At 37.5% G+C, this 27,330-nt stretch overlaps 3 protein-coding genes across 3 annotated transcripts in view; all 3 read right to left on the bottom strand.

Annotated features, from left to right (window-relative positions):
• ths (thisbe) overlaps positions 1-27,330 on the bottom strand; it is a 92,442-nt gene that overhangs the window by 50,071 nt on the left and 15,041 nt on the right. Inside the window, exon 2 of the mRNA XM_089261447.1 lies at positions 21,396-21,441. Coding sequence (XP_089117573.1) covers positions 21,396-21,441 — 46 coding nt within the window. The remainder of the gene's footprint in view (positions 1-21,395; positions 21,442-27,330) is intronic.
• Positions 3,583-4,884, bottom strand: LOC108655089 (uncharacterized). The gene is made up of 3 exons (XM_018106789.3): positions 4,352-4,884; positions 4,199-4,301; positions 3,583-3,948 (listed from the first exon to the last, which is right to left on the bottom strand). The coding sequence occupies exons 1-3, from the start codon at positions 4,598-4,600 to the stop codon at positions 3,890-3,892; spliced, it is 411 nt and encodes a 136-aa protein (XP_017962278.1). The 5' UTR covers positions 4,601-4,884; the 3' UTR covers positions 3,583-3,889.
• On the bottom strand, positions 22,680-23,566 carry LOC108652916 (uncharacterized). The gene is given in 2 exon segments (XM_030387111.2): positions 22,680-22,957; positions 23,013-23,566. Coding segments are annotated over 2 exon segments (606 nt in total). The 5' UTR covers positions 23,451-23,566; the 3' UTR covers positions 22,680-22,789.

Below are 27,330 nucleotides of genomic sequence, written 5' to 3'. Positions count from 1 at the left end.
CCAGGGACAGTTAGCCACAAATATTATTAACACAAATATTTAATATTTATATAAAACACACCTTGTCCTCTGTCCTAAAAGTATGCTACAATATAATTAGATAATTTTTTATAACTTTTAGATAGACAAAATACAATAAAATAATATGTAATAATAATATAAGGTTTGACGATGACTGCGCTATAGAGTCGAAGACAGAAGCCGCAATAAATAAATTAAAAAAAAAAAAAAATTTACAATTTTGTAAAAAACTAAATATAATAGCAAAACCTATTTACGATTACGATATCTCCCGGAAGCAGGAGCAAAGTAAAGCCTTTTCAGACAATGCAGTTAACCAGGAAATTTGGTATTATTTAATATCTTATCTTATACATAGTCATAGTTGTGTAAGCCTTTAGATCAGTCCTCCAGTCATTTCACATCATTCACATATAAAAATGCTCGCCTCTCTTTAGATCAGATCCAGTTTTAAGAAGTTAAATATATTAGCTTTTTGACATGTTCACAATATCTCTGAGTACGACCTCTTTTAAAATATGTTAGTTGACATAAACAGTTCATATCACATATTTGTAGCTAATTTATTGCCAAAAATAAATTTGGATTCTATTTTTGCTGCGATTACCAAGCAATTTGTGCAGCAAGAGCAAGTGGAGAAGTTTATCAGTTGAATTCACTTTTAATCCATATGTAAGGCCACCCATAAATTACGTCGATCAGCACTAAGCAGCGATTCAGAGCTGTCACTTAACATATTTTTGTTGATGTTAAAAGTGAGAGTGAGCGATTTTCTTGTCAATCACCCGATAACAACCAGAAAACGATATTGGGATTCTCTTTAAGTAGCCGACGAAGTTTGATTGTTTAACTGATTGTCAGTAAAAGCTGCCTGAGCTCAAGGCCAACTAATATTTACTATGTTAGCTGACTTTTAAGAGATCTTTGATCATACTGCATTTCATTAGATAAGCCTTTGAACTTTCATTTAGACAGCACAACGGATTTCCAACTGCATTGAAAAAGGCTAATTTATATTTGATGGGAAGTTTTCTTGGGAATCCTAAAACGAGAGAATAGTCTACTTTACGATAGTTTATAACGACAAGCAATAATTAATAAAACACAATAAAAAAAAATAAATTAATAAAACTTTCCTTCAGCATCAAATGATTTGCTATTGACTTTTTATGTCGATATTTACAAGTACGAATATTTGATTTTCCTGGTTGTTTTGTGTGTACGTTTCACGGCTTTTGGGAAGTTCCATCACGTCAAGCCGTTGAGGCTAAGGTTGGCATTTGAAGCAACTGGCACCTTGCAATTAGGTGGGAGTTCCGCTCACTAACCGACTTTAAGTAAATTTAAGAAAATTTTGAAAAAAAATCTAAAAAGGGGGAAAAAAAGCTGAAAAGGGGAATAATGAAAAACGAAAAGAAAACCAACTTGAGCGAATTGTAGCATGAGGCACGCCCCTGTATGGCAATTTGGTGCGCTTCGCTGCGCGTGAAAATTATGATTTTTGCTTTTGGGAAAATCTCATTAAGTTAAAGGCTGAAAAAGGATGCCGACGGGCGATGCCTGATACAGGCGCGGACTATTGCCTATGCCATAAATACGGGTTATGCAAGTAATTTGCATGCAGCTGGGCGGACGAAGTCGGCGGCATTTGACTCAAATTGAAAAGCACATTGCCCGCCCGCGATACTTGCAGTAAGAATGGAAACAGCAACAACAAAAACAACAGCAACAGCAACTGCGACAGCAGCAGCAGTAGTACAAGGAGTAACCGCAATAGCAACACGAGCAAAATTAGAAAAAGAAACAACAATCCTGGCGGACCAAAAGTATTTAAACGTATGCTACGTAGTGTTTTAATTAAGCTCACATTTTTATAGGCATTTCTTAATGGTGCAACATAAATTTTGCGGTCTACCTAGAATTGGCATCGCACAGGGATCAAACCACTGGACGGGGACTCTTCTCCAAAGGGTAACTGGAGCTCGGAGCATAGCTTATAAAACGCACGGCAGGCGGCAGAGGCGGCGTCTCTGCTCATAAATGGAAAGTGAATTTAATGCCATGTATTAAACAAAGTTGTGAAACTGAAACGTTTTGTATTCAAGTTAAAGGAGGCGGCACACACATTCAACAGACGCTAAGGCAGCCACAGCCTCAGTCTCAGTCGCTGTCAGCGTCGCCGTTGCCGTTGCCGTTGTCGTTGCCGCCGCAGTTGCGTGATAACTTCATTGCGGCTCGCCACTTGCTGTCTCTCTCTAAAGTTCTGCCGATTGTTGCATGAGGCAACTTTGTATAGCCGCCTTATCGATGCAGCGACTGATAAATGTGTGACACAGTGTGTGGCTTATTTGAGTTACAGTACGTCCTCGTTCGCACCGTCGCACCATCGCACCGTCGCACCGTCGCACCGTCGCACCGCCACCTGCTCCACAGCTCATGAACACACTCAGCGTGTCATTCACCCGGCAAACAGGCAATTGCAATTGAGCAGTAGTTGCACTCAGTGTGAGTGACTATGATGTGAGTGTGAGTAGTGTATCTTTATCTGTTAAATACGTTTTATGGCCAGCCATTTGTGTGGCAACCGTTTAAGCTCTGCTTGTCCACACAACCACACACACAAAGATATATATATATATATTTATATATACATCTTTTGTATATTTGTGTTCGGAAAAAAAATCAAGCGTTTTGTTTGAACAAGCAGTAAATGCTTCAGTTTCTCATAGGCTAAGCATTATGAATGAGAGATAAACAAAGAGGCGCAAAGTTATGAAACGTTGCAAAAAATATTGCGAATTATGGCTGCTTTGCGAAATAGTCAAAATACTTAGTCCTAAAGTCTGAGACTGGGACGAGGAATGAATGTAAAGACATTTAGAGTATGTGAATTATGGATGGGCTTTGATATGAAGAAACGAAGTTTTAAAATTTAACAAATTAGATGAGACTAAATGTTGATTTATTGTAACTTATATAAAGTCTTTGATCAATGGATCCTATCGACAATTCTGTTTCTTACTCACTCTTTGTCATATTGAAATAATTATTGCAGTGCAGTGCTCAAGCCCATCTCTTGCACTTCCATTTGGTAATTAGCTCAGAAGAGTAAGATAATTGCATTTTTATTTATGTAATCTGCACTTAAGTATTATAATATATATTGACGTTGGGGCGCAAACACTCGAGAGATATTTACTTCGAGTGTTTTTGGCCATTGTGCAACAATTCAGTTCAAAGTTGAGCTGTGGAATATGTCGCATACCTCATCTGGTAAAGGCGCTGCGGATTTGTTTCCATTATTTGCATATGCAACATCGAAATGCACTCACCAAGGCTCCAAAATGAGGTGACTTTTAAGTGGCCGGCGGCCGACTATTGACTGAGCATTACATACATACATCCATATATATGTATGTATTATATATGTAGCTGCCCCTTTCGGATATACCCAAAAACTCTCGCCAAGTGCTCCATTTCTCAGACAAAGCACTTTGGTGCAAAGCTTATTAACGAAATTGTATTTATGTTGTTTTTGTTTTTGGTATTTTTGTTTTTTAATTCTTGCCTCTTGCGCCGTTCTTTATTATCGAGTTTAATGGATTTTTAATGAGTCTTAATCGCAGTTATTGACGGCATTTTAAAAATGTGCAGTTTCATTATCCCTTAATCCTGTTTAAAGAAGCTCTGCAGCGTTTTGTCATCGGTCTAAAATCGAGTTCCCTACACAATCTCGCCTTCGCCTTCCTCTCTGTCCCTCTCGTTTGCTCCCTATGTCCCAGGCTCCTAGGTTGACGATCACATGACGTCACTTCCAATACATGTATACCTTGAATTTGTTTGCTCAGAATCACAGCATTTGATGCAATCAATTTGTCAGCTCGTCATAGAAGGAGTTCACCACTAACATGGCATACATGAGTATACCTACGAAACGATAATGCATCAATTTAGGTACGTTTATCGAGAGTCAAATGGAAAGTGAGAACAAGAATCAATATCGATTGATTACAAAAATGACTTTCGATTGTACAATCGACAAAGAATAGTTGCTGGAAAATAACTAATATTTCTAATTGAATCCATACCAAATGTTCATATATCTATAAATTCTATAAATTATCGATAACCGCAAAGTGAATCGATGCTATCGCTTGTTATCGGTCGCAGTGCTTACCAATTCTTAAAACCGCAATGGCACTCAGCAGAGCCGTAGCTATAGTACAAATTAGAACAATAAAATTTACTATAAGCCAGGGTCCCAAGCAAGAAGTGTTTTTCTGTGGTAAATGTCTTTAGTAAGAAGATTGCTGCGATTTGTCCAACTCACTGTCATTGCTCCAGTAATCAGCAATAGATCGCTGAAGGCCATTAGGTAGAAGATTACTGAGAACCAGAACACACAGTACCGTGCGTCCATCTTATCAAAAAATTTAACAAATACTTGTGGCATCTTATCACGGGTAACATAATAGACGCCAAGAGATCCTAGATAAAAGTCCATAAGCCCAAAAATGCAGCCGAATAGCATTGTCCCGAATTGCAACGATACGCAGCAGCAACATTTCATCAGCCGCATATTGATTGCACCAACTTCTCTATTTCCGTAACGATATCCCTCGAATTGAACTGAGCGAACTGAGCGCTGTATTAGTATAACGAAAACTGAACTGAGCTTTCGTTGCCTACGGATCGAATTTTGATAGCAGCACTAAAAACCTATCTAGACTTCGGAATTCTTCCTTTGGATTTCCTATTCTATGTATAATAAATGCCTATGCAAATTTCAGGTAGTTTTCGAAATCCCAATTGACAGATATTTCGAAGGAAAAACTTTATTACCATGCCTGAAGTATCCTTTCTTCTCTTGCCTGATACACTGAGCCTATACATTTTAATATATGTAACGGACAGATAAATATACTTATACAATTATTAGTCAGCTCAGCCGATCAACCATTGTTATAATTGTTCATTAAATCTAATAGGAGAGCTTGTTTACAACAGCAGGAAGGTAATAATTTGCTTCACTCTACCCCGACTATTTCTGAGTTTACGGCTTTTCGGATTCGGAAGAATCAATCAATTCATTTTATGGCGCAAAGTTCAAAATATGGCATGCTTTATGGGTTATCAATATGATTTGGCCAACTGTATTGCGTGAAAAGGCGACAAATCACCTTTCAAGAGAAATTAATAATTCGTTTTGTGTGTCAGTAAAGACTTTTCGTTTATCAGCTCGAGGCAATCGTCTCGAGGGCTTGCGACCAACCTCAGAAGTGCTTTTCTTAAGTGCCAGCGGGCGGCTCGAATCCGCCCTGTGACAGTTGAGGACATCAAAGTATATTCTTTGATCGATTATGGTCCCAATTATGCCTCGTCAAGACAGTGGAATGGATCCAAAGTCCGAATCTGCTTGGTGTCTTGCATAAGAATTCTTGGTCAGCCTCGCTGTCGTTGACGGTGCAATTTTTTGAGTGAGCCCTGGACAAGGTCGTTGGCACTATGGTATGTTGTTATGTCGGTTCTATAGTATTCTATTTGATAACAATTTTGGCACTGCAAATTGAGCGCGTGAGTGGCGGTTAGTGTTTTTGAGTGCTTTTACAAGCCGCAAGAATTTCTGTTGATTCTTTTCTTTTTTTTTTTTTTTTTTTTTTTTTTGGTGTGGTACCTGTGCTCTACAAGCAGCCGCTTCATTTATCGGCAATGGAATTTTAATTGAGTTAGCATGTCGTGTAAGTGTCAGCAGCGGCGTCTGGGCGCGCAGTTGTGATTCAGATATTAACACAATTCTCCAGCACACATGGTACAGTAAGGGCCGCACTGAACTGGTTCATAGTTCATTTCACCATCTCATATAGATTACTATGGATTTTTAGTAACTTTTTTGCGCTTAAGTTTATCATTTTGTGATAATTACTAATTAACAAAAATAAATTAGATTTAGTACAGTTGATTCCGCTAGTTCGTGTTCGCTTTTCTACTCATAGCTTTAGAATTATATGGTTGCCGCTGTCTTAAAGACCCCAGGCGGTTTAACATCTTAGTTCTACTAGATAAAAGTTAATGAAATACTGATATTCAAAATTGGTATTTGTAACTGTAAAATTCAATTGAACAAGTATCTGTTCGAGTATTTAATCTAAATGATATCTTCAGTTGACAACCCATAAATCATTAGATATGCTCTTACCCGATTTACACATGAACTAGTTCAACAACATATTAGTCGTTCAACTTTTAATCTTCTAGACTGTTGCTTTTGCCAACACGAAATATAGATCAATTTCCTGAGCGTAGCACATCATTTATTTGGCAAATCCCTTGTTTTGAATAGGTTCCACTCATGAATCTTCGTCAGCTTTAGTTTGAAATAAAGTAGTCCACTTGTTTAGCTTTCGGAGCGGGTAAGTGATTCACTTTGGATCACAGGAAATGATAGATGTACAAACATTGAAACGTGGGCAACACACTTGCTGGTTCCTTGTCTCATTTATCTTCGTCAAGAATTTGGATACGTCGTAAGCCCTATGCAGATCCAGAAACAACATGTCCAAGCTTGGCTACCCACTGACCGAAGCCGCAATACGCTACTGATAAAGTTTGGACAGTCGAAAATGAAGTAGGAGCCGATCGGGCATAGTTAAGCGGGCGTTTTGGCTTCAGGCTATTTGCAAAAAAAACCTAAGTCTAATGAATAGGTTTTTAAGACCAGCCCGAAATAGAATCGATGCGCTCAGTATGCTAAAATAGATATGGTCAAAGTTTGGATCCTCTGGTGCCTGGCGGTATCTATGGACATTTTTAGCTGTATCCGCTAAGCGCCCATCAGACCTGGCAGGCATGCGTTTTGACAAGCCGCTGACAGGAAATTAACAGTTTCAATTACACGTAACTAAGCGAGATTATTGGAAACGCTGCCGCTGCCTTTGGTGCTGGGGCTGGCGCTAACGTGTGGCAGAGCTTAAAGCATTTTGTGGACTTTCATTTTTATTTTCTTTTTATTGTTTATTAAATTTTGTTCTACTCTGAACTCGCGCGCTTTTTATCGCCAAACATAAATATTGCTAGGTTTAGTAATCCACGATAAAATAAATTATTTGACAAGCGCGTTAATTGATTCTCGTGCGATTCGCTTCTGCCTCCAATCAGTAGCAGTAGTAGCATGTTCCGATGGACGAAAGACAAATACACTAAAAATTTTGATCATTTGAGGGTTTGGAAGAACTTAATTAAGACTCAACTGAGTCAAGTTCTGAACATATGGACACCATATTTAAGCCTTTAAAAAATTTCTAAAATCTTCGATAACTAAACTTTAGGAAACTAGTTTTAAGCAACGTTTTTAATGATTATATTTATATTCAGTATAAGTTAATTGATATGCTTATTTCAAGGGTATTACAAAAGGTGCTTCACATGCAAATTCTTCACATATTTTCGGCCTGACGGGGACGCTTTGTCCGATAATTTAAGTCACGGTTATCTTGATGATAATTGATAAACAATATAGTAAACATCAAGTAAACCAATGTATAGTAATATATATATGTACATATTGACAGACACGCATTTATGTGGGATTCACAGTATGTAAATTGTTATCCGAAACTTGTTGATCGTGCAAATAGACTAAAAATCCAGCTATATAGTCAGCTGATCTCCGTATGGCATATCTATATATGAGGTATATACCCTTGAATTTCATATATCATATCAGCGGTCTATTATTTCTACACAATCACATAACTAGAACAGTAGGGTGTTTATGGAAGTCGAATTTCGAGTACTCTTCTAGGCATTTCATAGTCTGGACAGCTATGTGATAAAAATAATATTGTGGTACACGGAAGTAAAAATGGAGTATTAAATATATTGTGATAAAACCACACTTCGTAAAAAAGTTAGTGTTCCAGCTGCTTCTATAAGGACTGTAACATCCATATATTATATACATATTTATTCGTTATATCAATTATCTTCAGTTAGAAGATGAATCGATGCATAGTTGGCTGATTAAGACTGCAGCGACATAAATGATGAATATGAACTTCGCATTCTAGGCTTGCCCTGATTGTGTTAATACCCCCCTTCAGGGTATACAAAATATACTTCGCAATAGAATTTGTGGGTCTTTATGGTATTTAAGCGGATGTTACCACACATTGGGTCGATTCAACGGGCCACGAGCCACACAAGAAGATAACATAAAATGCGTTTTGCAATGTGTCTAGATGTGTATGTATGTGTGGGTGTGACTGTGAGTGGGCCCTTCTATACAGGTAAGACATATTCTCTGTTTGTTGTAGACTAGTTAGACATTGCCGCCGGCATTCGTGTTGCATGTCACGGGAAATAAACAATATGTAATTATGCACTCGCATTGCTGCCAGCTCAAGTGATCACCCATGGGCAAGGTGATTTTTATAACGGGACGCCTCCCCCGCTCTCCCGTTCGGCTGTACTTTATGGATGCATATATCTTCATGACTCGACTGCACCAGAAACAATCATCATAAACAGCCGGTTCTGACTTGTCAACAAAAAATATGCCGCTTGCCAGACGCAGCGGTGCGATTGGACGGGCGGGGGCGTCTGTAGCGGCTCTGGCGGCCTCCTCCGTGTCTACTTCCCGCATGCACTGAACGGAAGTTTGAGTTTTGATAAATGCCCAGCCGCGAAACAAAAGGGAGAGTGCACCACAGCCAATAGCCAACAGTCAACGGCCAACAATCAAAAGCTTCTTCCTGTGTCTCGTCTTAAGTGGGTCAACTGCAGCTGACATAACTCGGTTGCGTTTTGTGGATCCGATCTGAGCGGCGTCTCTGTGGGTGTGTCGCATGCAGCTTTAAAGTCAAGAATAAAGTCAACTTCAAGAACTATTTACAATTCGTGTTTAAGCGAATTCGACAATATGAATATCATAATATTATCTCTAATAACAGATTATTAAACTAAGTTTAAACAATATACATATGTACAGTCTCCATACATTTTAAAATATCAAATATTTTTATAATACATATTCACATTAAAATGTAATTTAAAAAAAAAACAAGTAAGAAAGCTCTAGTCGAGACTGCTCGACTACGAGATCCCCTGAACCCTACAAGCAACTGATATTTCAAAAATAATTAGCAAACACACACGCACACACACACACACACGCATACATACAAATACACGCACACACACACGCATACAAACAAACACATGCATACACACACTCACATATACAGGCGATTGCGCTTGGGTTGCGCTGCAGTGTTGGCAATATTATGAGAGCTTATTTGTTGAATAATTTAATTTCTAGACGTACGATCGTAATGAAACTTTCAGAACGTAATCATAATGTTAAAATGTATTTGTATACCGAAGCTCAAGTCTCTAGTATTTGATATACGACTTTTACAAAGATGAGGGTGAGGGGGTGGATTTAGGTGTGGGGGGTAAATTTTAACAAAAACCGAAATTGTATAAAATTAATCTTAATATACATTTTAAATTTGGAGACTCTAGCTTGAAAGATGTGGCAGATATAATTATTTAAGTGATCTTCGATAAGGTTTTTTATCGATAAAAAAATATCGGAATGAGTTATCGTTTTTTAGTGATAAAATCGATCTGCGCGTGATATATACGGACATTTTAAAAAAAAGTTGAAGTCTCTAGCTCTTATATCTTCTGAAATCGACGCGTTCATACATACGGACGGACGGACGGACGGACGGACGGAGGGACGGACGGACGGACGGACGGACGGACAGACAGACGGACAGGGCCAAATCGACTCAGCTTGTCGTCCTGATCAAGAATATATATACTTTGTGGGGTCTGCCACGCCTCCTTCTGCCTGTTACATACTTTTAACAAAACCATTATACCCTGATTTCCCATTTTCAATGGGTTCAGGGTATAAAAAATGAAATAAATAATATTTGCTTTATATATGTGTTTTATATATATGTATTATAGACATTTATTTCTACTATGTGAAAGTGTTCCTCAAATATGAGAGTATAACTGTATAATACTTGCAGCGTAAAAGTAGATGGAGAACATGGCCAGTTTCAATAGTTACAGGCGATTATTTCTCTCCCTCCAAGAGTGCTTTTATCATTTAATGGCATACCAAATAAATAAAGCTCTTATCTAAGTGTGCAAATGAAGCAGCCAAAGCGTTCAGTCTTAGAATAATAATATATTAATATACAATATATGTTCGATATGAATTTTCACTGAATCTCGTGCCGTGTAGGAGGAAACATCGGGAGGTAACTATTGGAGCTGTCGATGTCATTCAATGCCACCCACTTTATCAACGTCAGCGACGACACGGCGGCGTTTGAAGAAATGCGTGTCAGATACAGATAGCGGGAAAAGGAGTGCGCCGCAATCTTGGCCACACACCAATACTATAGCCATAACAATAACAATGCCAATGTTTTTCTATTTGCCTTCCAACTAGCGCCAGGTATTTAAATAAAACTTCAGTCCGACAGCCCGACAGACAGACAGACGGACAGGCAGACAATCCCACAACCGGACAGTCGGACTGCCGGCGCATGGAATTGTCAACCCAGCGTAGATACATAATTTAGTATCAGTATCATATTTTTTGTTATTTTATTATATTTTTTATTAATCAATAAGAGCGCTGCCTTTTTTTATATTTTTACTTTGATAAGATTACAAGACAAAACACAACGCAGTTCCAAGCGCTGGCCAAAGCACTGCGGGACCGTAGCGCGGTGCCGGAGGCTAATGAAGATCTGCGACCACCTGGTAAAAAGCATTTGACCAGCTTTTTGGCAATTGTTTAGAACGCGCGATAAGCTAGACAAAAAATAATTTACAGCGGTAATTTAAATATATATTTTATATATAAATATTTAAATATATTCATTTGAATGCATATTAAAACTGTTTTAATTCTGATAAATAGCTTAAAATATCTTTATGGATATATACATATTATATATTGATCGATAAATTGATCGATATTTGATATTTATCAGATATACTCAGTCTATTCTTAAATAATATTCATATAGTGGGAAGGAAAGGCGGATATACATGGGTTACTTAAATAGTTGTCAACGGTATACAATAATTCATACACTTTATGAACGGAGAACAGGGCCTCCCCTCCCACCTGCCATAGACTGGAATCACTCCCAGTTGAATGAACAAAATAATAAAGTGACAGCGCCATCCGCACTGACAATTTGATAAATCTAATGTATACTCAAAATTTATTATTTTATGAATTATAATTACCACTTGCGCTTTGCATTTGGCATTAAATGGAAGAGTATCAATACCGTATACAATGATCGTCGAACAGAGTTTAGCCTGAAATGCCAAATATAAGCATATACTATAAACATGTCAGACCCATTATTTGGGCTCCACTGCCCAGCCCCCATCAATTTACGCCGTTCATAAATATTTACATAAACCAGAGCGTTAGGAAAAAAAAATCATTTGCCAGGCCAATTTGTTATTTTTTACAATTAGGTCTTATCTGACAGAGTGTGCTCGACTGAAGATACCCTATACATATTAAACATGGTTCTTGGAGGATCGCAAAAAAAGGTAAGAGATTTCTTTATATAATAGTCGATGGATAATAATCTTTAAATGAAATCCCTTTAGAGATCATATTTACATTTGATCGATTCTAGGATCCCGATGGAAATGTGTGAAAGTTGCGTGGAGCGGACAAATGTTGATATTAATAATCGGATAAAGGAGATGCGAAATGTTAAGTCTTTATTCATTCTAGTTTTAGGCAACTTTTATAGGGTATCAGAAATATATTCATAAATAATAATAAACCATGTACGAAGGAACATATATATTGTAATTGTTGGGGTTTTTGAATGCCTTGTCGGAAACACATGCGCAATTCGTTTTAATTAACACCTTGGGGCCTAAAACCGTTAACTTCTACACACACCCTAGTATTTACCGCTACCTAAGCATTGCCGTTTACAGGGCCAGACGAGAACCCTTAACTTAGCCGTTATCTTAATGATCCACAGCAGACAACATTCCAGGAATGCATGAGAAATACACCAATCGAACCCAAACTGAGTACTCTTTTTATTTCGAAAACTCTTGACCAAATACTATAATATCATTTTATTGAATTTATCTATATCAATAAACTGAGAGTGCATTTGTTTTTAACTGTATATTAATAGACATCAACTCGATAAGACAGCACGCAAATAGCTCATGTCAACATGGGGCCACAAAACGAAGTCAAGAATTTCTATTATTTATACAACTTGGATGATTGGCAAATTATAAGCTTCCCGATATGATAGCAACTGGGATGGGTTGGCTGGTTTTATTTCAGGCTGATAGATATAACTGGAAACGATAGCTGTTTTCCGATAAGCAACTAAGATTTAAAATATACTTTTGATATTTATCAACCCGTAACGGTTGGATATATTCAATGCGAACATAATGTATAATGTATGCGAACATATGTATATATAAATATATATACTCAGCAAAAATAGATTTCTAATGCATAGAACATAGTTTGGTATAAAAGAGTTTATAACACATTGGTATATAACAGTTTTTTGGCAGACATCATTTTAGAACATATCAATTCGGTATATCAGATATATAACAACTAAGTAGACAACAGAAGGTGTGCGAGTTTTGCAACCAATCTGAAAGAGTTTGGTTTAAAGGATTCAGATGTTTGACAGCTCTGCGTAAAACAGTTATAACAAGTAAGAAAACTCTAGTCTAGGGACTTCTCCAATACGAAATCCCTTGAACCCTTCGAAGAATTGATATTTCACAATAATTCTTCGGGTCTTTCTGCTTACACAAGAAACATACACACTCACGTACAGAAAAACATAGGGATGCAACTATAAACACGCATTGGCTGCAGTGTGGGCTTACTATGGAAAATTAATTGCTTAATAACTTTTCTCCTTGCTGAACTATGATCATGTAACTTTCAGGTCGTTATTATAACATTAACATTAACATTGCGTATATACGGCAAAGCACAAGTCTCTACTATTTGAAATTCGCCTTTTACAAAAGTGTGGGTGAGACGGTGGACATAGAGGTGGGAGTAAATTATAAGAAAAATGAAATTATATAACATACATAAAAATCTACTTTTAACATTTGGAAGCTCTAGGTGTGGGATATGTAATTATATAACTAGCTATCGATAAGGCTTTTAATCTATAATTAAATATCGGGAATAGTTATCGATTTTTAGAGAAAAACTAGAAAAACACGGATTTAGGAATATTTCAAGTCTGTAGCTCTTGTATCTTCTGAGATCGACGCTTTTATACATACGGATGGACAGACAGGCTGACAGGGTTAAATCGACTCAGGTCAGGGTTCAGGGTATAAATATATAAAAACTAATAAGATAATAATTTCTTTTGTAGAAATACAATATTTATAAAACTTTCAGGTCGTAATCATATGTTGAAAATGTATACATTCCAAAGTGCAAGTTTCTAGTACTTGAAATACAAATTACAAATTTGTGGTGAAGGGGGCGTGGTATCCAAAATCTGTAAATTACAAAATGTTTGCACTCATCATATGTATGTACACAGCAATCTGAAGTCTACAGGTCTAAAAATGTTCAAATGAGACTGAAAAAACAAAATCAAATTTTCGATTATTCTCGATAAAAAAGTTATCGGATGATTTATAGAAAAAATAAAGGAAACTCGTACTGCGTATGGTATACATGAGTATGCATGCCAAATTTCAGCTCTCTAGCTTTTGTATCTTCTGAGATCGACGCACTCATACAGACGGACGGACGGACGGACGGATGGACAGACGGACAGGGCAATATCGACTCAGCTCGTCGTCCTGATCAAGAATATATACACTTTATGGGGTCTGCGATGATTCCTTCTGCCCGTTACATACTTTTACATTCACAAAACCATTATACCCTGATTTCCCATTTTCAATGGGTTCAGGGTATAATAAAAGCTACCCTATATGTGTGATGAAAAAATAGCCGCTTACATATGTGGACACCAATCGGGTGGGCAAGGCCAATAGAGAACTCAGATATCCCACATAATAAGCCACAAAAAAAGTTAAAGTTTGTCTAGCTGCACTATCAGCGGCGACTACTGACAAGCCATCAACCTCAGATATGAAAGGTTCCTCCGGCCGCCTCGAGACCGTCCCTTTGCTCACTTCTGGGGCCCAATCAACCGAACAAGAAGAAGAAAAGTGCAATATTTGCGCAGACATTAGCAGAGTCAACAGCGGCATATTTTAAATGGCTCACAGAAGAGAGAAAGACGCCGCCTTTTCGTCTTTCGCCCTTTTTAGTAGTGGCCAGTTGCCCATATTGAAACGGAAACTGTCCTGTGATAGCCGGAAAAGTTTTTCAAACAGCAAAAGCCTTTTAATGCGAAAAACTGATTCTACAATCAAATGTGCCGACGCATAAATCAAGCACTTGGACATCAGCTGGGTCTTAAGTTTTCAAATGTGTTTCTTTTTGTTTCTGGTTTGGTTTATGTTTGTTGATTCCAATTTTAAATTCCCCTGAATAGCCAGAACAGGGAGCGATTCGGATCATATCGTGTATCATATCGATAGGGAAAGAGAGAGGGAGAGAGTGAGAGAAGCCTGTCCAACTGTAACAGTATCTATATAAAGTTCTCATTTCTGTTTGCTTGATTTCGTGAGTCAGAGTGGAAAAGTCGCATTGACGCCGGTGAATCCCACACAGAGGTTTGGCCCGCTTTAGCATCTGCAGGAGTCCCACCCAAGGCTGCTGGCCCACTGTAATTATTGAGTATAACGAATGGCTCGATATGCCTCATTTATCAATGCCCGTCATGGCGATCGTAAAAAACACGTTTTATACTCGTGCATATATATTACTTTTTTGGGTATTATCTTTGTGCACGTTTTTAAAACGCGACACTTACGCTGAATAACAAAAACTTTCCGCTTTTAATCAAAACATTGTTAAATTGGCGCTCCACTGGGCGTATAAGCGCGCCCGCCATAAGCAACAGCAACTACAATGGAAAACAACAACAACAACAATAATGAATAATTAAAGCAGTAAAGACACTGAGAATTTGGAATTGCTTTTGCGAAAGTTTATTTTATATAATATAATGTGTATACACAGAAAATCTGAAGTCTACACGTCTAATAGTACTCCGATGAAGCTCAAAAAACAAAATCAATTTTTCGATTATTCTCGATAAAAAAGTTTTCGGATGAGTTATCGAAAAAATGAAGCAAACTCGTACTGCGTATGGTATACACGAGTATACACACAAAATTTCTGCTCTCTAGACAGGGCTATATCGACTCAACTCGTCGTCCTGATCAAGAACATATATACTTTATGGGGTCTCTGATGATTCCTTCTGCCCGTTACATACTTTTACACAAAACCAGTATACCCTGATTTCCCATTTTCAATGGGTTCAGGGTATAACAAGACGAATTAAATAGTAAGTAAACACGTCTATTTATTCCACAAGAATAAACGTTATGACATCTAATTGTTGATTGCATACATGCCAAAGGTATACCATATAGGGTATGCAAGCATCTGTTTTAAGTATTTGAATCAGAATATTTTCAAATTATATTAGTCGATATTGCTGGGGCAGCTTTGCGTCAAGAGCTCAACTGTGTGGCAACTCTTCTAAATGCGTGTCAAACTCAAAGTTCTTATCTGGGCAAATGCAATAAGAGTCAAATACACGACGACACACTAACATATAGCAATGGGAATTTATAATGGCAATACATAGAAGAACATGTGCTTAATATCCACAGCTATCTTTCTTCATATTGTTGTTGCTAATATTAATGTTGTTGTTGTGGCTGCTGGTATCATTGGCTTGTTGCCAATGGCAACGTGGTTATACCACAAAATGGTTCACATATTGACAATTCAATTAGCGTTTTGAAATAATTTCTTGATAAGCTTGGCTGTGGGACACCTTTTCGCGTATACCAAAGCCACAAGCACAACCACCCAACAACAAACCGTAAAAGTTAATAAAAAGCACACTAGAAACCTGAAAGCAGAGTCTGCATGCCCTTGTCGAGAAGAGGAGATATACTTTGGAGTTTGGAATTTGAAGATATTCAAGCTTTGAAGCACTGTACAGATATTGTAAACTTGGAAGTTCAAAATAGATTATTTTAAGCCATTGCGAATAATCTTAAACATGCAGGGAATAATTTAATTCTAAATTAAATAAATAATTTACTATAATTCATTGTTTTGATTAAGGTCTCGCTATAGGTAGATTGAAACTACAAGGAGTTCCTTTTGTTTGGACATTCATTAATTACTGTGGTGTTAGGTTAATCGTTGGTATTTAACAGAGCCAATGAAGTCCTATAAAAGCTCCGAGAGTATCTGGGAGAACTTCAGTAGAAGTTGTAGATGACAAGCCAAATGGAGAAAATTATTTTTCTGCTTCTCATCGCCACTTGCCTAAATACAATGGCCAAGAGCCAAGAGCTGCAATCAGTGACTCCGGAAGCAGAGTCGAGCAATCTGAACAGCCAGAGATACCCTGGAACTGCTGCAGTATACGCACGTGTGCAATGGATTTGCCTTGGAAAAGTGTGGGTGCCGAACGCTATGCAGTCGGGCGATCTTATCTGGGGTGCACAGATTGCAATTTTGGGTTATACCCTGGCACTGTTGGCCTTCGGCGTCGAGTGGGTCCTCAGGCATGCCCAATTTGCATAAATGGCGCTGCTTTTACAAGCTGTAATTTGGCTATGTAAATCACTTTTTATCAGACCATTACAATCATGGGCTATAAAAACTTCAGTTTCGCTGTGAGAAAGCGCAGTTCATTGAAGAATGTACGATAAGTTGGCGGATTGTGCAGTCATAGGAGCTTGTTCAGCATTAAAGCAAAATGTATTTGTTGTGAATGTGTAGAAATAGAACTGTTTCTATGGCTAATGCAAATAAGGTGTGCTATTGATAAATAATAAAAATAGGCAGACTTTGTGGACAACTATCTTAGGACTTCTGATAGGTCTCACTTCACTTCATATTAGCGAAAAAACAGTTATCAGAAGATGTGCAACTCAGAGAACTGATGCTCTGTTCATATAGATTTTTAGAAATCGAAGAAGGATTCTAGTGGAACGTGATAATACATGCAGAACTGACGGATTTACTTTACAGAACCTCAAATGAGCCCATAACATATTTATATCATGTTCCTTCAATATATAAAAATAAATTGTAAGTTCTATGAAAAGAGCAGACAAAAATTAAATCATTTTTTACATTTTTTAAACAATGCATTAAATATTAATGTTATCATATATTAATATTATTAATTAATATTATTATTGTGCAGCACAAATCTTCAAAACAATTTTTTAAATAATGTTATAAAATCGCAGAGTTGTTTAATAAAATTTTCCATCCGTTTTCCCTGTTTTAAATTGCTTATGCATTTTTTTTCTCGTTTATATTATTATCAGAAATAGAGCTGGGAGCTTTTTTTGAAAATTAGCGCGTGGCATTGTGAAATTGGGAATCATATCATTTGTATATGATTACTCAGATAGGAGACCTAAAATAGATATGGAGGCCTGAATCGTGCCTCCGAGGGCCATGAATCACATATATTATTTATATGTGGATATATTCAGATGCGCATTGCAGATAGCATTTTTATCAAAATTAGGCGCTTTAAAACTTCTCCGAATTCTCTATGTTGTGCTGCGTGTTATCTGACATCGAATTTACAGTGTGAGAGAGACTGTCAGAATTCTTAGTGCTGACTCATCCTGGAGCTCTTGATAAATTATGGCGCAATCAGAGGTCTTTGCTGAGCTCTATTAAAATTGCTGCTAATATAACCCCTGATTGCCCATTATTTGTCCAATTGTGTACTCAAAGCACGCCTAATATTAACCCCTTGGCATTAATAACAGACCCTCTTGCATTAGCTTTATTAAAAACAAAGCGTCGCCTCTTTGCTGTGCTTCAGTCTGGAATCAATTCAATTCGATTCGACAAAGACACTCGACCAGACATTGAATTTATTGTGGCTGCATAACTGTGACTTACGATTTGGCTAGAGGTTTCAATAAAGTCAATTCGTTATTTATGAAATAATTTATCTGTGCCGTATAGCAAAAAGTGATTTTGTATCTTATAGCCGTGCGCGCGCTCTCTAAAATGTGCATTTACTAAGTCATAAAAAGACTTAAATTACATATAAATTGTAAATCGCAAACGCACCATAAATTGCAGTTGATCGGGTAAAACTTGTTTATACCCTATTATAAATTAAATAATATATTATTCTCTCAACTTAGACCATTATTGTTCTCAGAAAAAAATATATCACACTTGGGAAAGAAGTTTAAAAATTATTGAGGCATACAGAATACAATTTTTTTACCCTGAACCCATTGAAAATGGGACGACGAGCTGAGTCGATATAGCCCTGTCCATCTGTCCGTCTGCCCGTCCGTCCGTCCGTCCGTCCGTCCGTCCGTCCGTCCGTCCGTCTGTATGAATGCGCCGATCTCAGAAGATACAAAAGCTAGAGAGCTGAAATTTGGCATGCATACTCGTGTATACCATGCGCTGTACGAGTTTATCTTATTTTTTCGATAACTCATTCGATAACGTTTTATCGAGAATAATCGAAAAATTGATTTTTTTTTTCAGACTTATTTAAACATTATTAGACCTAAAAGCTACCGATTTACTGTGTATATACATATGATGAATACAAACATTTTGTAATGAACAGATTTTGGATACCACGTCCCCAATTTGTAAAAAACGCATCCGGCACATTTGAACATTATGATTACGATCTGAAAATTTTATTATGATTGTATGTCTACAAAAGAAGTAGACGAAGTAGAGAAGTAGAAAAATAATATTTTTGTATTTATATCTGGTGTATGTATATTAAACTTTATATTTATAAATGACTTGATTTAGCAGGATAATTGTTTTCCGTTAATATTTAATTTTAAATGATTTATATTGAATTAACTATTTATTTGTAGTTGTATTCATTTTGATTATAGCTTTATAAAAATGTTTTAGGTTTACCCTTCTTAGAATAATTAAAGGCTGTCTAAAATCGGGTTCGATTTTTAGAACGTAGTAAAAATATTTGCATATTCATCTGCGCACTATAAATTGCTTTCCGCTTAATTGAGTTTGCAATTGTTTTCTAATTTTGGTCAGCACTTGGATCTCTGGTCTTTGGTCACTTCTTCTGTCCCCTTACCCTTGTGAAAGTCATTTTCACAATTGACCAATTTGAACTGAAGAGGTTCAAACATTTTTCACACACTCAGCAATGTGCCCCGGGCGCTGCAAATTTTTTAAGAGTGCTCAAAACACTTGAAAGTGTTGAATAATTCAAATGGATTGAAGAGGAAGAGTAAGAAGAGCTCTGAGAGAGACGAAGCCTCTGGCTAGCTCATACCGGAAAATAAATAAAAATAATTTGCGAAAAGCTCATTTCGAACAAATAAATTCGAGTTATGAGTTTGGCAGACTTCACGCATGGCTCATCCAGCAGAAAATAAAAGACGGAATGACAAATATTGTAAATTCATGGCCAAGGAATTTCAGACATCTCAGTTATTTATTTCGGCACATTAACAATGCGGAGACAGCCCCAGACACGAGCCCAAGCACAAGCCAAGCTCTCTGGCCCGGGGGGGCGGTCCGCATTTAAAATTGATTGTAAAATAAATTGAAATCAAACACAAACAAGTAAAAAGACTTTAGTCGAGACTGCTCGACTAGGAGATACCCTGAACCCTCCAATCTGATTGATATTCTAATCATTCTATACTTCTTTTATGTACATATGTATATGTACATACAGACACATGCATCCGCTCGCATGTATAAAAACGCGCGCTGCTAACTGCGCAGCAAGCAGCGACTGCGCTTGGAACAATTTGATTTCTAGACGTACAACTTTAAAACTTTCATGTATATACACAGTAAATTTGAATTCTCCAGGTCTAAAAGTGCTCAACTGAGGCTGAAAAAAACAAAATCAATTTTTCGATTATTCTCGATAAAAAAGTTATCGGATGATGCCAAATTTCAGTTCTCTAGCTTTTGTATCTTCTGAGATCGACGCACTCATACAGATGGACGGATGGACGGACGGACTGACGGACAGGGCTATATCAACTCAGCTCGTCGTCCTGATCAAGAATATATATATTTTATGGGGTCTGCGATGATTCCTTCTGCTTGTTACATACTTTTACACATAGCCATTATACCCTGATTTTCCATTTTCAATGGGTTCAGTGTATAAAAGAGGTAAATAAATGCGTATGTGAAATTAATACGTAAAGAGCTTTCGCACAAACTGTATAATTTAATTAGCGAACACTTGTTGGTCAATTATAATTATTTACTTCAAGTTTCCACTGTACTTGCAAATATTCCTTATAATACCCTGCTTAAGTAAAGAGTATGTAAGTAAGGAGTATGTATGTATATGAACTCGGAAACTCTAGGAACCGAACTTGGATAGTGTACAATGCTTCCAAAGACAAATCGAATTATATTTTATGACTGCGAAACTCCTCTTGTAGCGGCATAGCAAAAAAATAAATAGTAAAGGCAACAATTATTCCAAAGAGTGATAAGAATGATATAGAAGTTCCATTGAATTTCTACGCGTACTCTGTTTACAGGGTATTTGCAAGAGCAGCTACTTTTTTGTGATTGCTTATTTTATTGAGATTGATAAATTTGGCAAATATTTGCTATTGCCCAGTGCAAGTGTCAATTTATATCGTATTGTATTTTCATTTCCATTGATATTTTTTAGGGCAATGCCAATCGAATCCGATAAAATACTTGGCATAACTTTGATGGGTTATCACCATTAACTGCGAATGGGGTTGGGGCTGGGTAGAGTTTAAATTGTTTACAGTGACATAACTTCTGATAAAGCTTGGCAGCTTTTTAAATACGTCGGAATGTTAAGTAGATGAGTATCAAATATTACGTTCCTCAAATAGTATACGATAATATTAATAAACAATAGAATAGAATGGCACAAACAAATACAATGTAACGAATCGTATAGGCACTTCCTTTAGATAATATTACACACGAGCAGAGAAACATATGTTTCCCTGTACATTTATATATATGTACTTGTTTACCAAGTAGAACTTCCCTTTCGAATAGACAAATTATTATAGCCAGATTTCTCATGGAGAGAAAATTTTTGAGAATAATTGCCCTAGCCTAGCAGCTCAACTAAAAAACTCAAAGTCTTTAAAAATATTAATTATTATTGAGAATTACTCACCATCAGGAGGTAAATAATCTTGGCATAGACCGTAAACTGTGGTAACCTGAAAGTAAACGACAAGCTTAATATGTGTATACAATTATTATTATGGTATATAAATAGTTTAACGTATGTTCAGTTTTTTCGTTGTCGAATTGTACTTCCCCGTAGGGGCGGAAATTTAGATGTCACTTGACATTTGCCTTTTACGAGCGTATTTAATGAAAATGCAGCAGAAATTACGTTGGGGATTTGAAATTTAAGCTTCTCTCTCAATTAGCATTATTTTTTTTTTCAATTCCAGATTTTTTGACGGGCTTCCGCAGACTCCGATACTGCCGCCTTGTTGGGTAAGTCGAGCACATAACTTAAGCAGCTGGCGCTAACGCCCACATATAACAACAGTCATGACAAGATACCACACCACAAAGCACAAAGCGTTCGTTTCTCAACTTTAAGTCAGTTGCTCTGAACGAGTGTTTGACGTTTGCTAAACGGTTCGCCCAGTTAAATTGTAAACAATAAATTCACTGGAACAACAACAAAACAGCATAAATCTCACACTGACCGACAAAAGTATCTCGAAAGGAGTCAAAGCCCCAGCTGCTGCTCCTGTCAGCGGAAAACAAAGCGCCAAAGAATGTTTGTTGTAAAAACTGTAAAATGCTGCATCGCGGCAAAACCTTAGGACTCCTATGTAATCGAAATTGTAGACAAGTGTTGTTAAATACGTCGGTAAATGTGATAAGTGAATATATTTTATAAAAAATTGATTTAAAATAAATAGTTAGTAAATTTGTAACTATAGGTTAGCTTCTTATCCCATGGCTGGCCCAATATCAGCATTCAACGTGCCTCAAGAAGAACTTGGTCTTTCACAGTCTCACTCATCCTAACACCAAATGTGTAGGTCCACAGGACCTACAGAAATTCACAAATTTTTAACTTAAAACATAGATGTTACTTGGGCGTACTGTGATGATGACGTGGAGTAGCAAAAATTGTGTGAATAACTAGTGGGCGCTGACGAGCTATGATAGTAAGTTTAATGATAATTGGCGAAAAAGTAGGGAAGAAGGTAGATGTATGGATGGATAAATAAAACGAATGTGTTATGAATTCTTTTGGAATAAAATGACGTTTGTGTTGTGGAGTCGTGCTGCAATTAAATATATACATATATTATATGTTCGATTCTGCTGAAATTAATAAAAAGGCGTCTCATATAACTTTTAGTTTTAGTCAATGAGAGGAGAAGGAGGAAGAGATCTACTGTCACGCAAACGCAACAAACTTGGCCGGAGAAAACTTGTTAGCCCTACCCCCATGCCAACTACTAACACACTTGGCCAATAGGCTGAGAGTTCAGTTAAATGGAACGAAGCTCATAGGCATTTGCTTTGAGGACAACTTTAATATAACTGCATTTGCAAAATGATAGTGAAGACGAGGCGACACTGCTGGATCTTGGCATTGCTTTTCCCATAGTAGTTTGTGTCTTTTACGCGTTAGTTGCCCGGGCGTAGGTAGACAGGAATGCTGTTGTCCTCTAAATGAAAATTGCGCAGGTCGTAGTATCCCTGGAATATGAGCATCGTTAATTCTGCTTTCCTCTTGGAACGGAGACCCACCTACGACTTTCATGGGACCGATGGTAGATAGATTTCCGTACTTGCGTACATTGCGAAACCAGAGGCTGGGCAGGCTGCTCACCGTGTGACTCTTGACTGACTGACAGGTGTCTACATCGTAGTTAAACAGAGTGTGGTAGTTCTTAGAGTTCTCAATCTGGAACTGCACAGTTATGGACGCGCTAGCGGGAGGGATCGGTCTATATAGACATCCCACATTCAGGTAGCCCTCGGCTGTCAGCCAACTCTTCATTCTCGGAAAGTATTCGCTATTGTGTTCGTAGCTGACGTTTGTAAACTTACTTCGTGGCGCCACGGCTTCAAAAGCAGAATGCTATGGAAATCGGTACTCTATTTCGATATTGATTTAGTTCCACTTACTCAGCGCTGTCTGCATTGGAGTTGTAGCAAACAGCAGGACGTGAACCAAGAGCAGATGCATGACTGCCCCATTGCCAGTGCACAGAATCAATGAAAATGTGATTCGCTAAATGGAAAACTACCACGGCCGTAATGAGCCAATAATGGGAAATCAGTTTAATATTAGATTAGGGAGAATCTTGATCAGTTATTGGATTGATATTGCATAAATTATATGACTCAAAGGTAATGGAGTGTATCGAATGAAGTTTTATAGCAGTGGCTTTAGAGATGGGAAAAATTTAACTGTTACAACGTACAATAATTTCTCTATATTCAGTATTATATATTTGGCATAAAACTTACTAGAATGTAATGTTTATATTACTCTAGAAAAAGCTCAGAGTTAGTTTAACTCAACTTGCCCATATCTCCGTAATTTGAGATAGTTTGCTGTCTTTAGAGCTGGCTTCAATCATACTTGGACCAGTTTCATATATGAAACTCGACTCGAAATCAGCTGGGCAAAATCTGTGAATATTTCGCAATATAACAGCAAAAACAATTTTTACAACAATTTTTTCTGCTAACGGCATTTTGCGCAGTTGACAAGCCGATGGGAGCAATCCATTGAACAAGTGTAAATCTAGCAATCAATCAAATGCTTTCAATCAGCCAATCAACAGCCTCAAATTGATTGACAACATGTTGACAGTTGGAAAAACGAATTGAGCTGCTGCCATCTAAAGTTTTTGGGCACGTGTGTGATTCAGTGTGCGTGTGTGTGAGTATGATTGTGTGAGTAGACCCCCCATATTGAGTTAAAGCGCCTGCCACATAAACATTCAAGTTCAATTTCTTTGGCTCTATGGCAGAGGCAACTGCAGCTAACAACTGACAAGCTAACCGTAAAGCAAACTGAAAGTTGTTGCATCTAACACATACAACTGACGTTGATGCTGTTGTTGTTACTGTTGTGGTTGGTGTTGATATTGGTGTTGTTATTGCTGATGTTGGTTGGTTGCTGTTGGCGCTGTCATTGTCGTTGTTTGTCAAAGCGGAGTTTAATTGGAAACACAGTTGGGTGTTGGTTTTGACCGGTTCACGGCTCCATCTCTATCTCCAGCTCTGGGTCTGGCTCTGGCTGCTGCTGTCTTCATCAAGCACAACGGTAAAACTGTAAAGCGCAGACAGCTGATGGATGCGGACATTTCGATTCATTCTCGAGGCCAGGCCAGAACAAACTTGTTTCACAAAATAATCAAATGTTATATTACGCATACGCCGCGGCTTGCAGCCGACTTGAAAAGAAATGCTTAGCAGTTTGTTTCTGTTTATTTTTCCTTTTACCTTTTTTTTTTACTCTTGATTGCTCCAACTGAATTCAGAGCTTGCAGTTTAATTGCAAATTATTCAAATGCTCCACAGACGGCGGCAAGTCGCGCTTTGCAGCTGCCGTCACTGTTGCCGTTGTCGTTGCCGTTGCCATTGCCGCCTGCTGCTGTCATAACTAGTCGCCCGACAGCCACTGCCACGCTCCGAACCCTCCCCTGACTCGATTGTCGCTTTGCAATTATGTCGGAAATTAACAACAGCGCCCGCAACTGCCGACCCAAAAGGCAAAACAAAAAATAAATAATAAACATAGACACTTATATACATATTTACTATACATTTATTTAGCATGTGAAATGCGCAAAAATATTTCAATCTTTTTATACCCTGAGCCCATTGAAAATGGAAAATCAGGGTATAATGGCTATGTGTAAAAGTATATAACAAGCAGAAGGAAGCATCGCAGACCACATAAAGTATATATATTCTTGATCAGACGACGAGCTGAGTCGATATAGCTCTGTCCGTCTGTCCGTCCGTCCATCCGTCCGTCCGTCTGTATAAATGCGTCGATCAAATAAGATACAAAAGCAAGAGAGCTGAAATTTGGCATGCATACTCGAGTGTATCATACGCATTACGAGTTTATCTTATTATACCCTGAACCCATTGAAAATGGGAAATCAGGGTATAATGTTTTTGTGAAAAAGTATGTAACAGGCAGAAGGAATCATCGCAGACCCCATAAAGTATATATATTCTTGATCAGCACGACGAGCTGAGTCGATATAGCCCTGTCCGTCTGTCTGTCCATCTGTCCGTCCGTCTGTCTGTCCGTATGAAAGCAGAGATCTCAGAAGATATAACAGCTAGAGAGCTGAAATTGTGTGCATACTCGTCTATACCATACGTAGTAAGAGTTTGCTTTATTTTTTTGATAACTCATCCGATAACTTTTTTATCGCGAATAATCGAAGAATTGATTTTGTTATTTGAGCCTCATTGGAATACGCTTTCGTGGACACTTCACATTTACTGTGTATATACATATGATGAATACAAACATTTTGTAATGAACAGATTTTGGATACCACGCCCCCTTCACCATCAATTTATAAAAAACGTATTTTAAGTACTAGAGACTTTGGAATGTACACACATTTCGACCATATGATTACGCTCTGTAAATTTCATGGCGATTGCATATCTACAAAAAAAGTTATTCATCAAATAATTTCTCATAGTATTGCCCACACTGCAGCGCAGCCCAAGCGCAGTCGCTGCTTACTGCGCAGATAGCAGAGCGCGGGCGCGTGAGACTGGATGCATATGTATGTATGTGTGCGTGCATAAAAGAAGTGGTTAATGATAAAAATATCAGCTATATATATCCAGGCTCTAGTCGAGACTACTCGACTAGGAGATACCCTGAACCCTCCAAGGTTCATATATATATATATATATATATATATATATATATATATATATATCTAGGCTTTAGTATATGTATATACAGCTTAATCAAAGCAACAGTTTCTAATATGCTTTACGTAGCCGTGCCAATGCATTGGCATTATGAATTTTAGAATATGAGAGGGTATCTTTGAATCGATCATTTCTCACAGGTGTTGCATAGTGACTATTTTATGTGGTTAATGTATTTGTGATAAAAGAACTAGGCACACTAGAAGTCCAACACGTTTACATCGCCAATGTGCAGCAGTTATTGTTGCAGTTGTGGCTGTTGTTGTTGCTGCTGTTGCTGCTGCTGCTGTTGTTGCCTGCATCTTAAGTTGCATTTATATGCAAATAACTTAAATTGTTTTCAATTTGCCTTGGCCACCGCATTCCTTGAGCTGAGTTGCAGCTAATTTTATGGTTAATTGTCAGCTCGCCTGTTTTCCTCTCCTGCTCCTGCTCCTGCTGCTAGTGCTGCTGTTGGTCGATTGTTGATTGCTGATGAAGTTGTGATATTTGCGATAAAAAATGTATGTGATAAAAATTATAAAGCGTCGATAGTTATGGCCAAGAATTTCTTAATTGCCAAAGCAAGTTAGCCAGCGAGACAGCAATGCAGCTAGCCGGCCAAGCAGGCGGTCGAAGCCAATCAATTGGCTAAAAGCTTTGTATTGAAAACAGGACAACAGCCAAAGTCGCACAAAAAATGTCAAATGCTTTTAAATAGATATCCACGTTTAGTAATTTTGGAAAGTTTGTTTGCTTAACCTAGTTTTTGCTCAAGTCTCGAAAAGTCTCAAGTTTTGACTTAAAAATGCAATTTTTAATTGACATTTTAAGAGCCTTCAGCCTTGAGTCTGAAGGACGAATTGGCCAGCCTTTAGCCACATCTAATTGGAATCTATTCCTACATAAATATAAATTTTCAATTTCCTTAACAGATAAAATAATCGACTCGGAAATAAGTCAAGTCAAACGCGATGCAGAAATTCATTTCTTGCTGCCTTCTGCTTCAGTTTGCAATTTATCCAACAATGTGATAGATGACAAAACATATTTTCAGAATTATTCATGTAAAAAACAAGTAAGAAGGTTCTAGTCGAGACTGCTCGTCTAGGAGATTCCCTGAACCCTCCAATCTGATATTCAAATCATTCTATAGTTCTTTT

The sequence above is a fragment of the Drosophila navojoa genome, chromosome 5, assembly GCF_054131105.1.
Source record: "Drosophila navojoa isolate 15081-1374.11 chromosome 5, UAZ_NAV_1.0, whole genome shotgun sequence".
Lineage (NCBI taxonomy): Eukaryota > Metazoa > Arthropoda > Insecta > Diptera > Drosophilidae > Drosophila > Drosophila navojoa.
The sequence above is the reverse complement of the archived record's forward strand: the minus strand, read 5'-3'. Positions and strand labels throughout refer to the sequence as shown.

Bases quoted from the DNA above. Each gene is read 5' to 3' on its own strand.
- LOC108655089 (XM_018106789.3), bottom strand. From the start codon at position 4,600: ATGCGGCTGATGAAATGTTGCTGCTGCGTATCGTTGCAATTCGGGACA. The intron at 4,302-4,351 runs GTGAGTTGGACA...CATTTACCACAG, and splicing joins TGATTACTGGAGCAATGACA to AAAAACACTTCTTGCTTGGG. The intron at 3,949-4,198 runs GTAAGCACTGCG...ATCGTTTCGTAG, and splicing joins CATTGCGGTTTTAAGAATTG to GTATACTCATGTATGCCATG.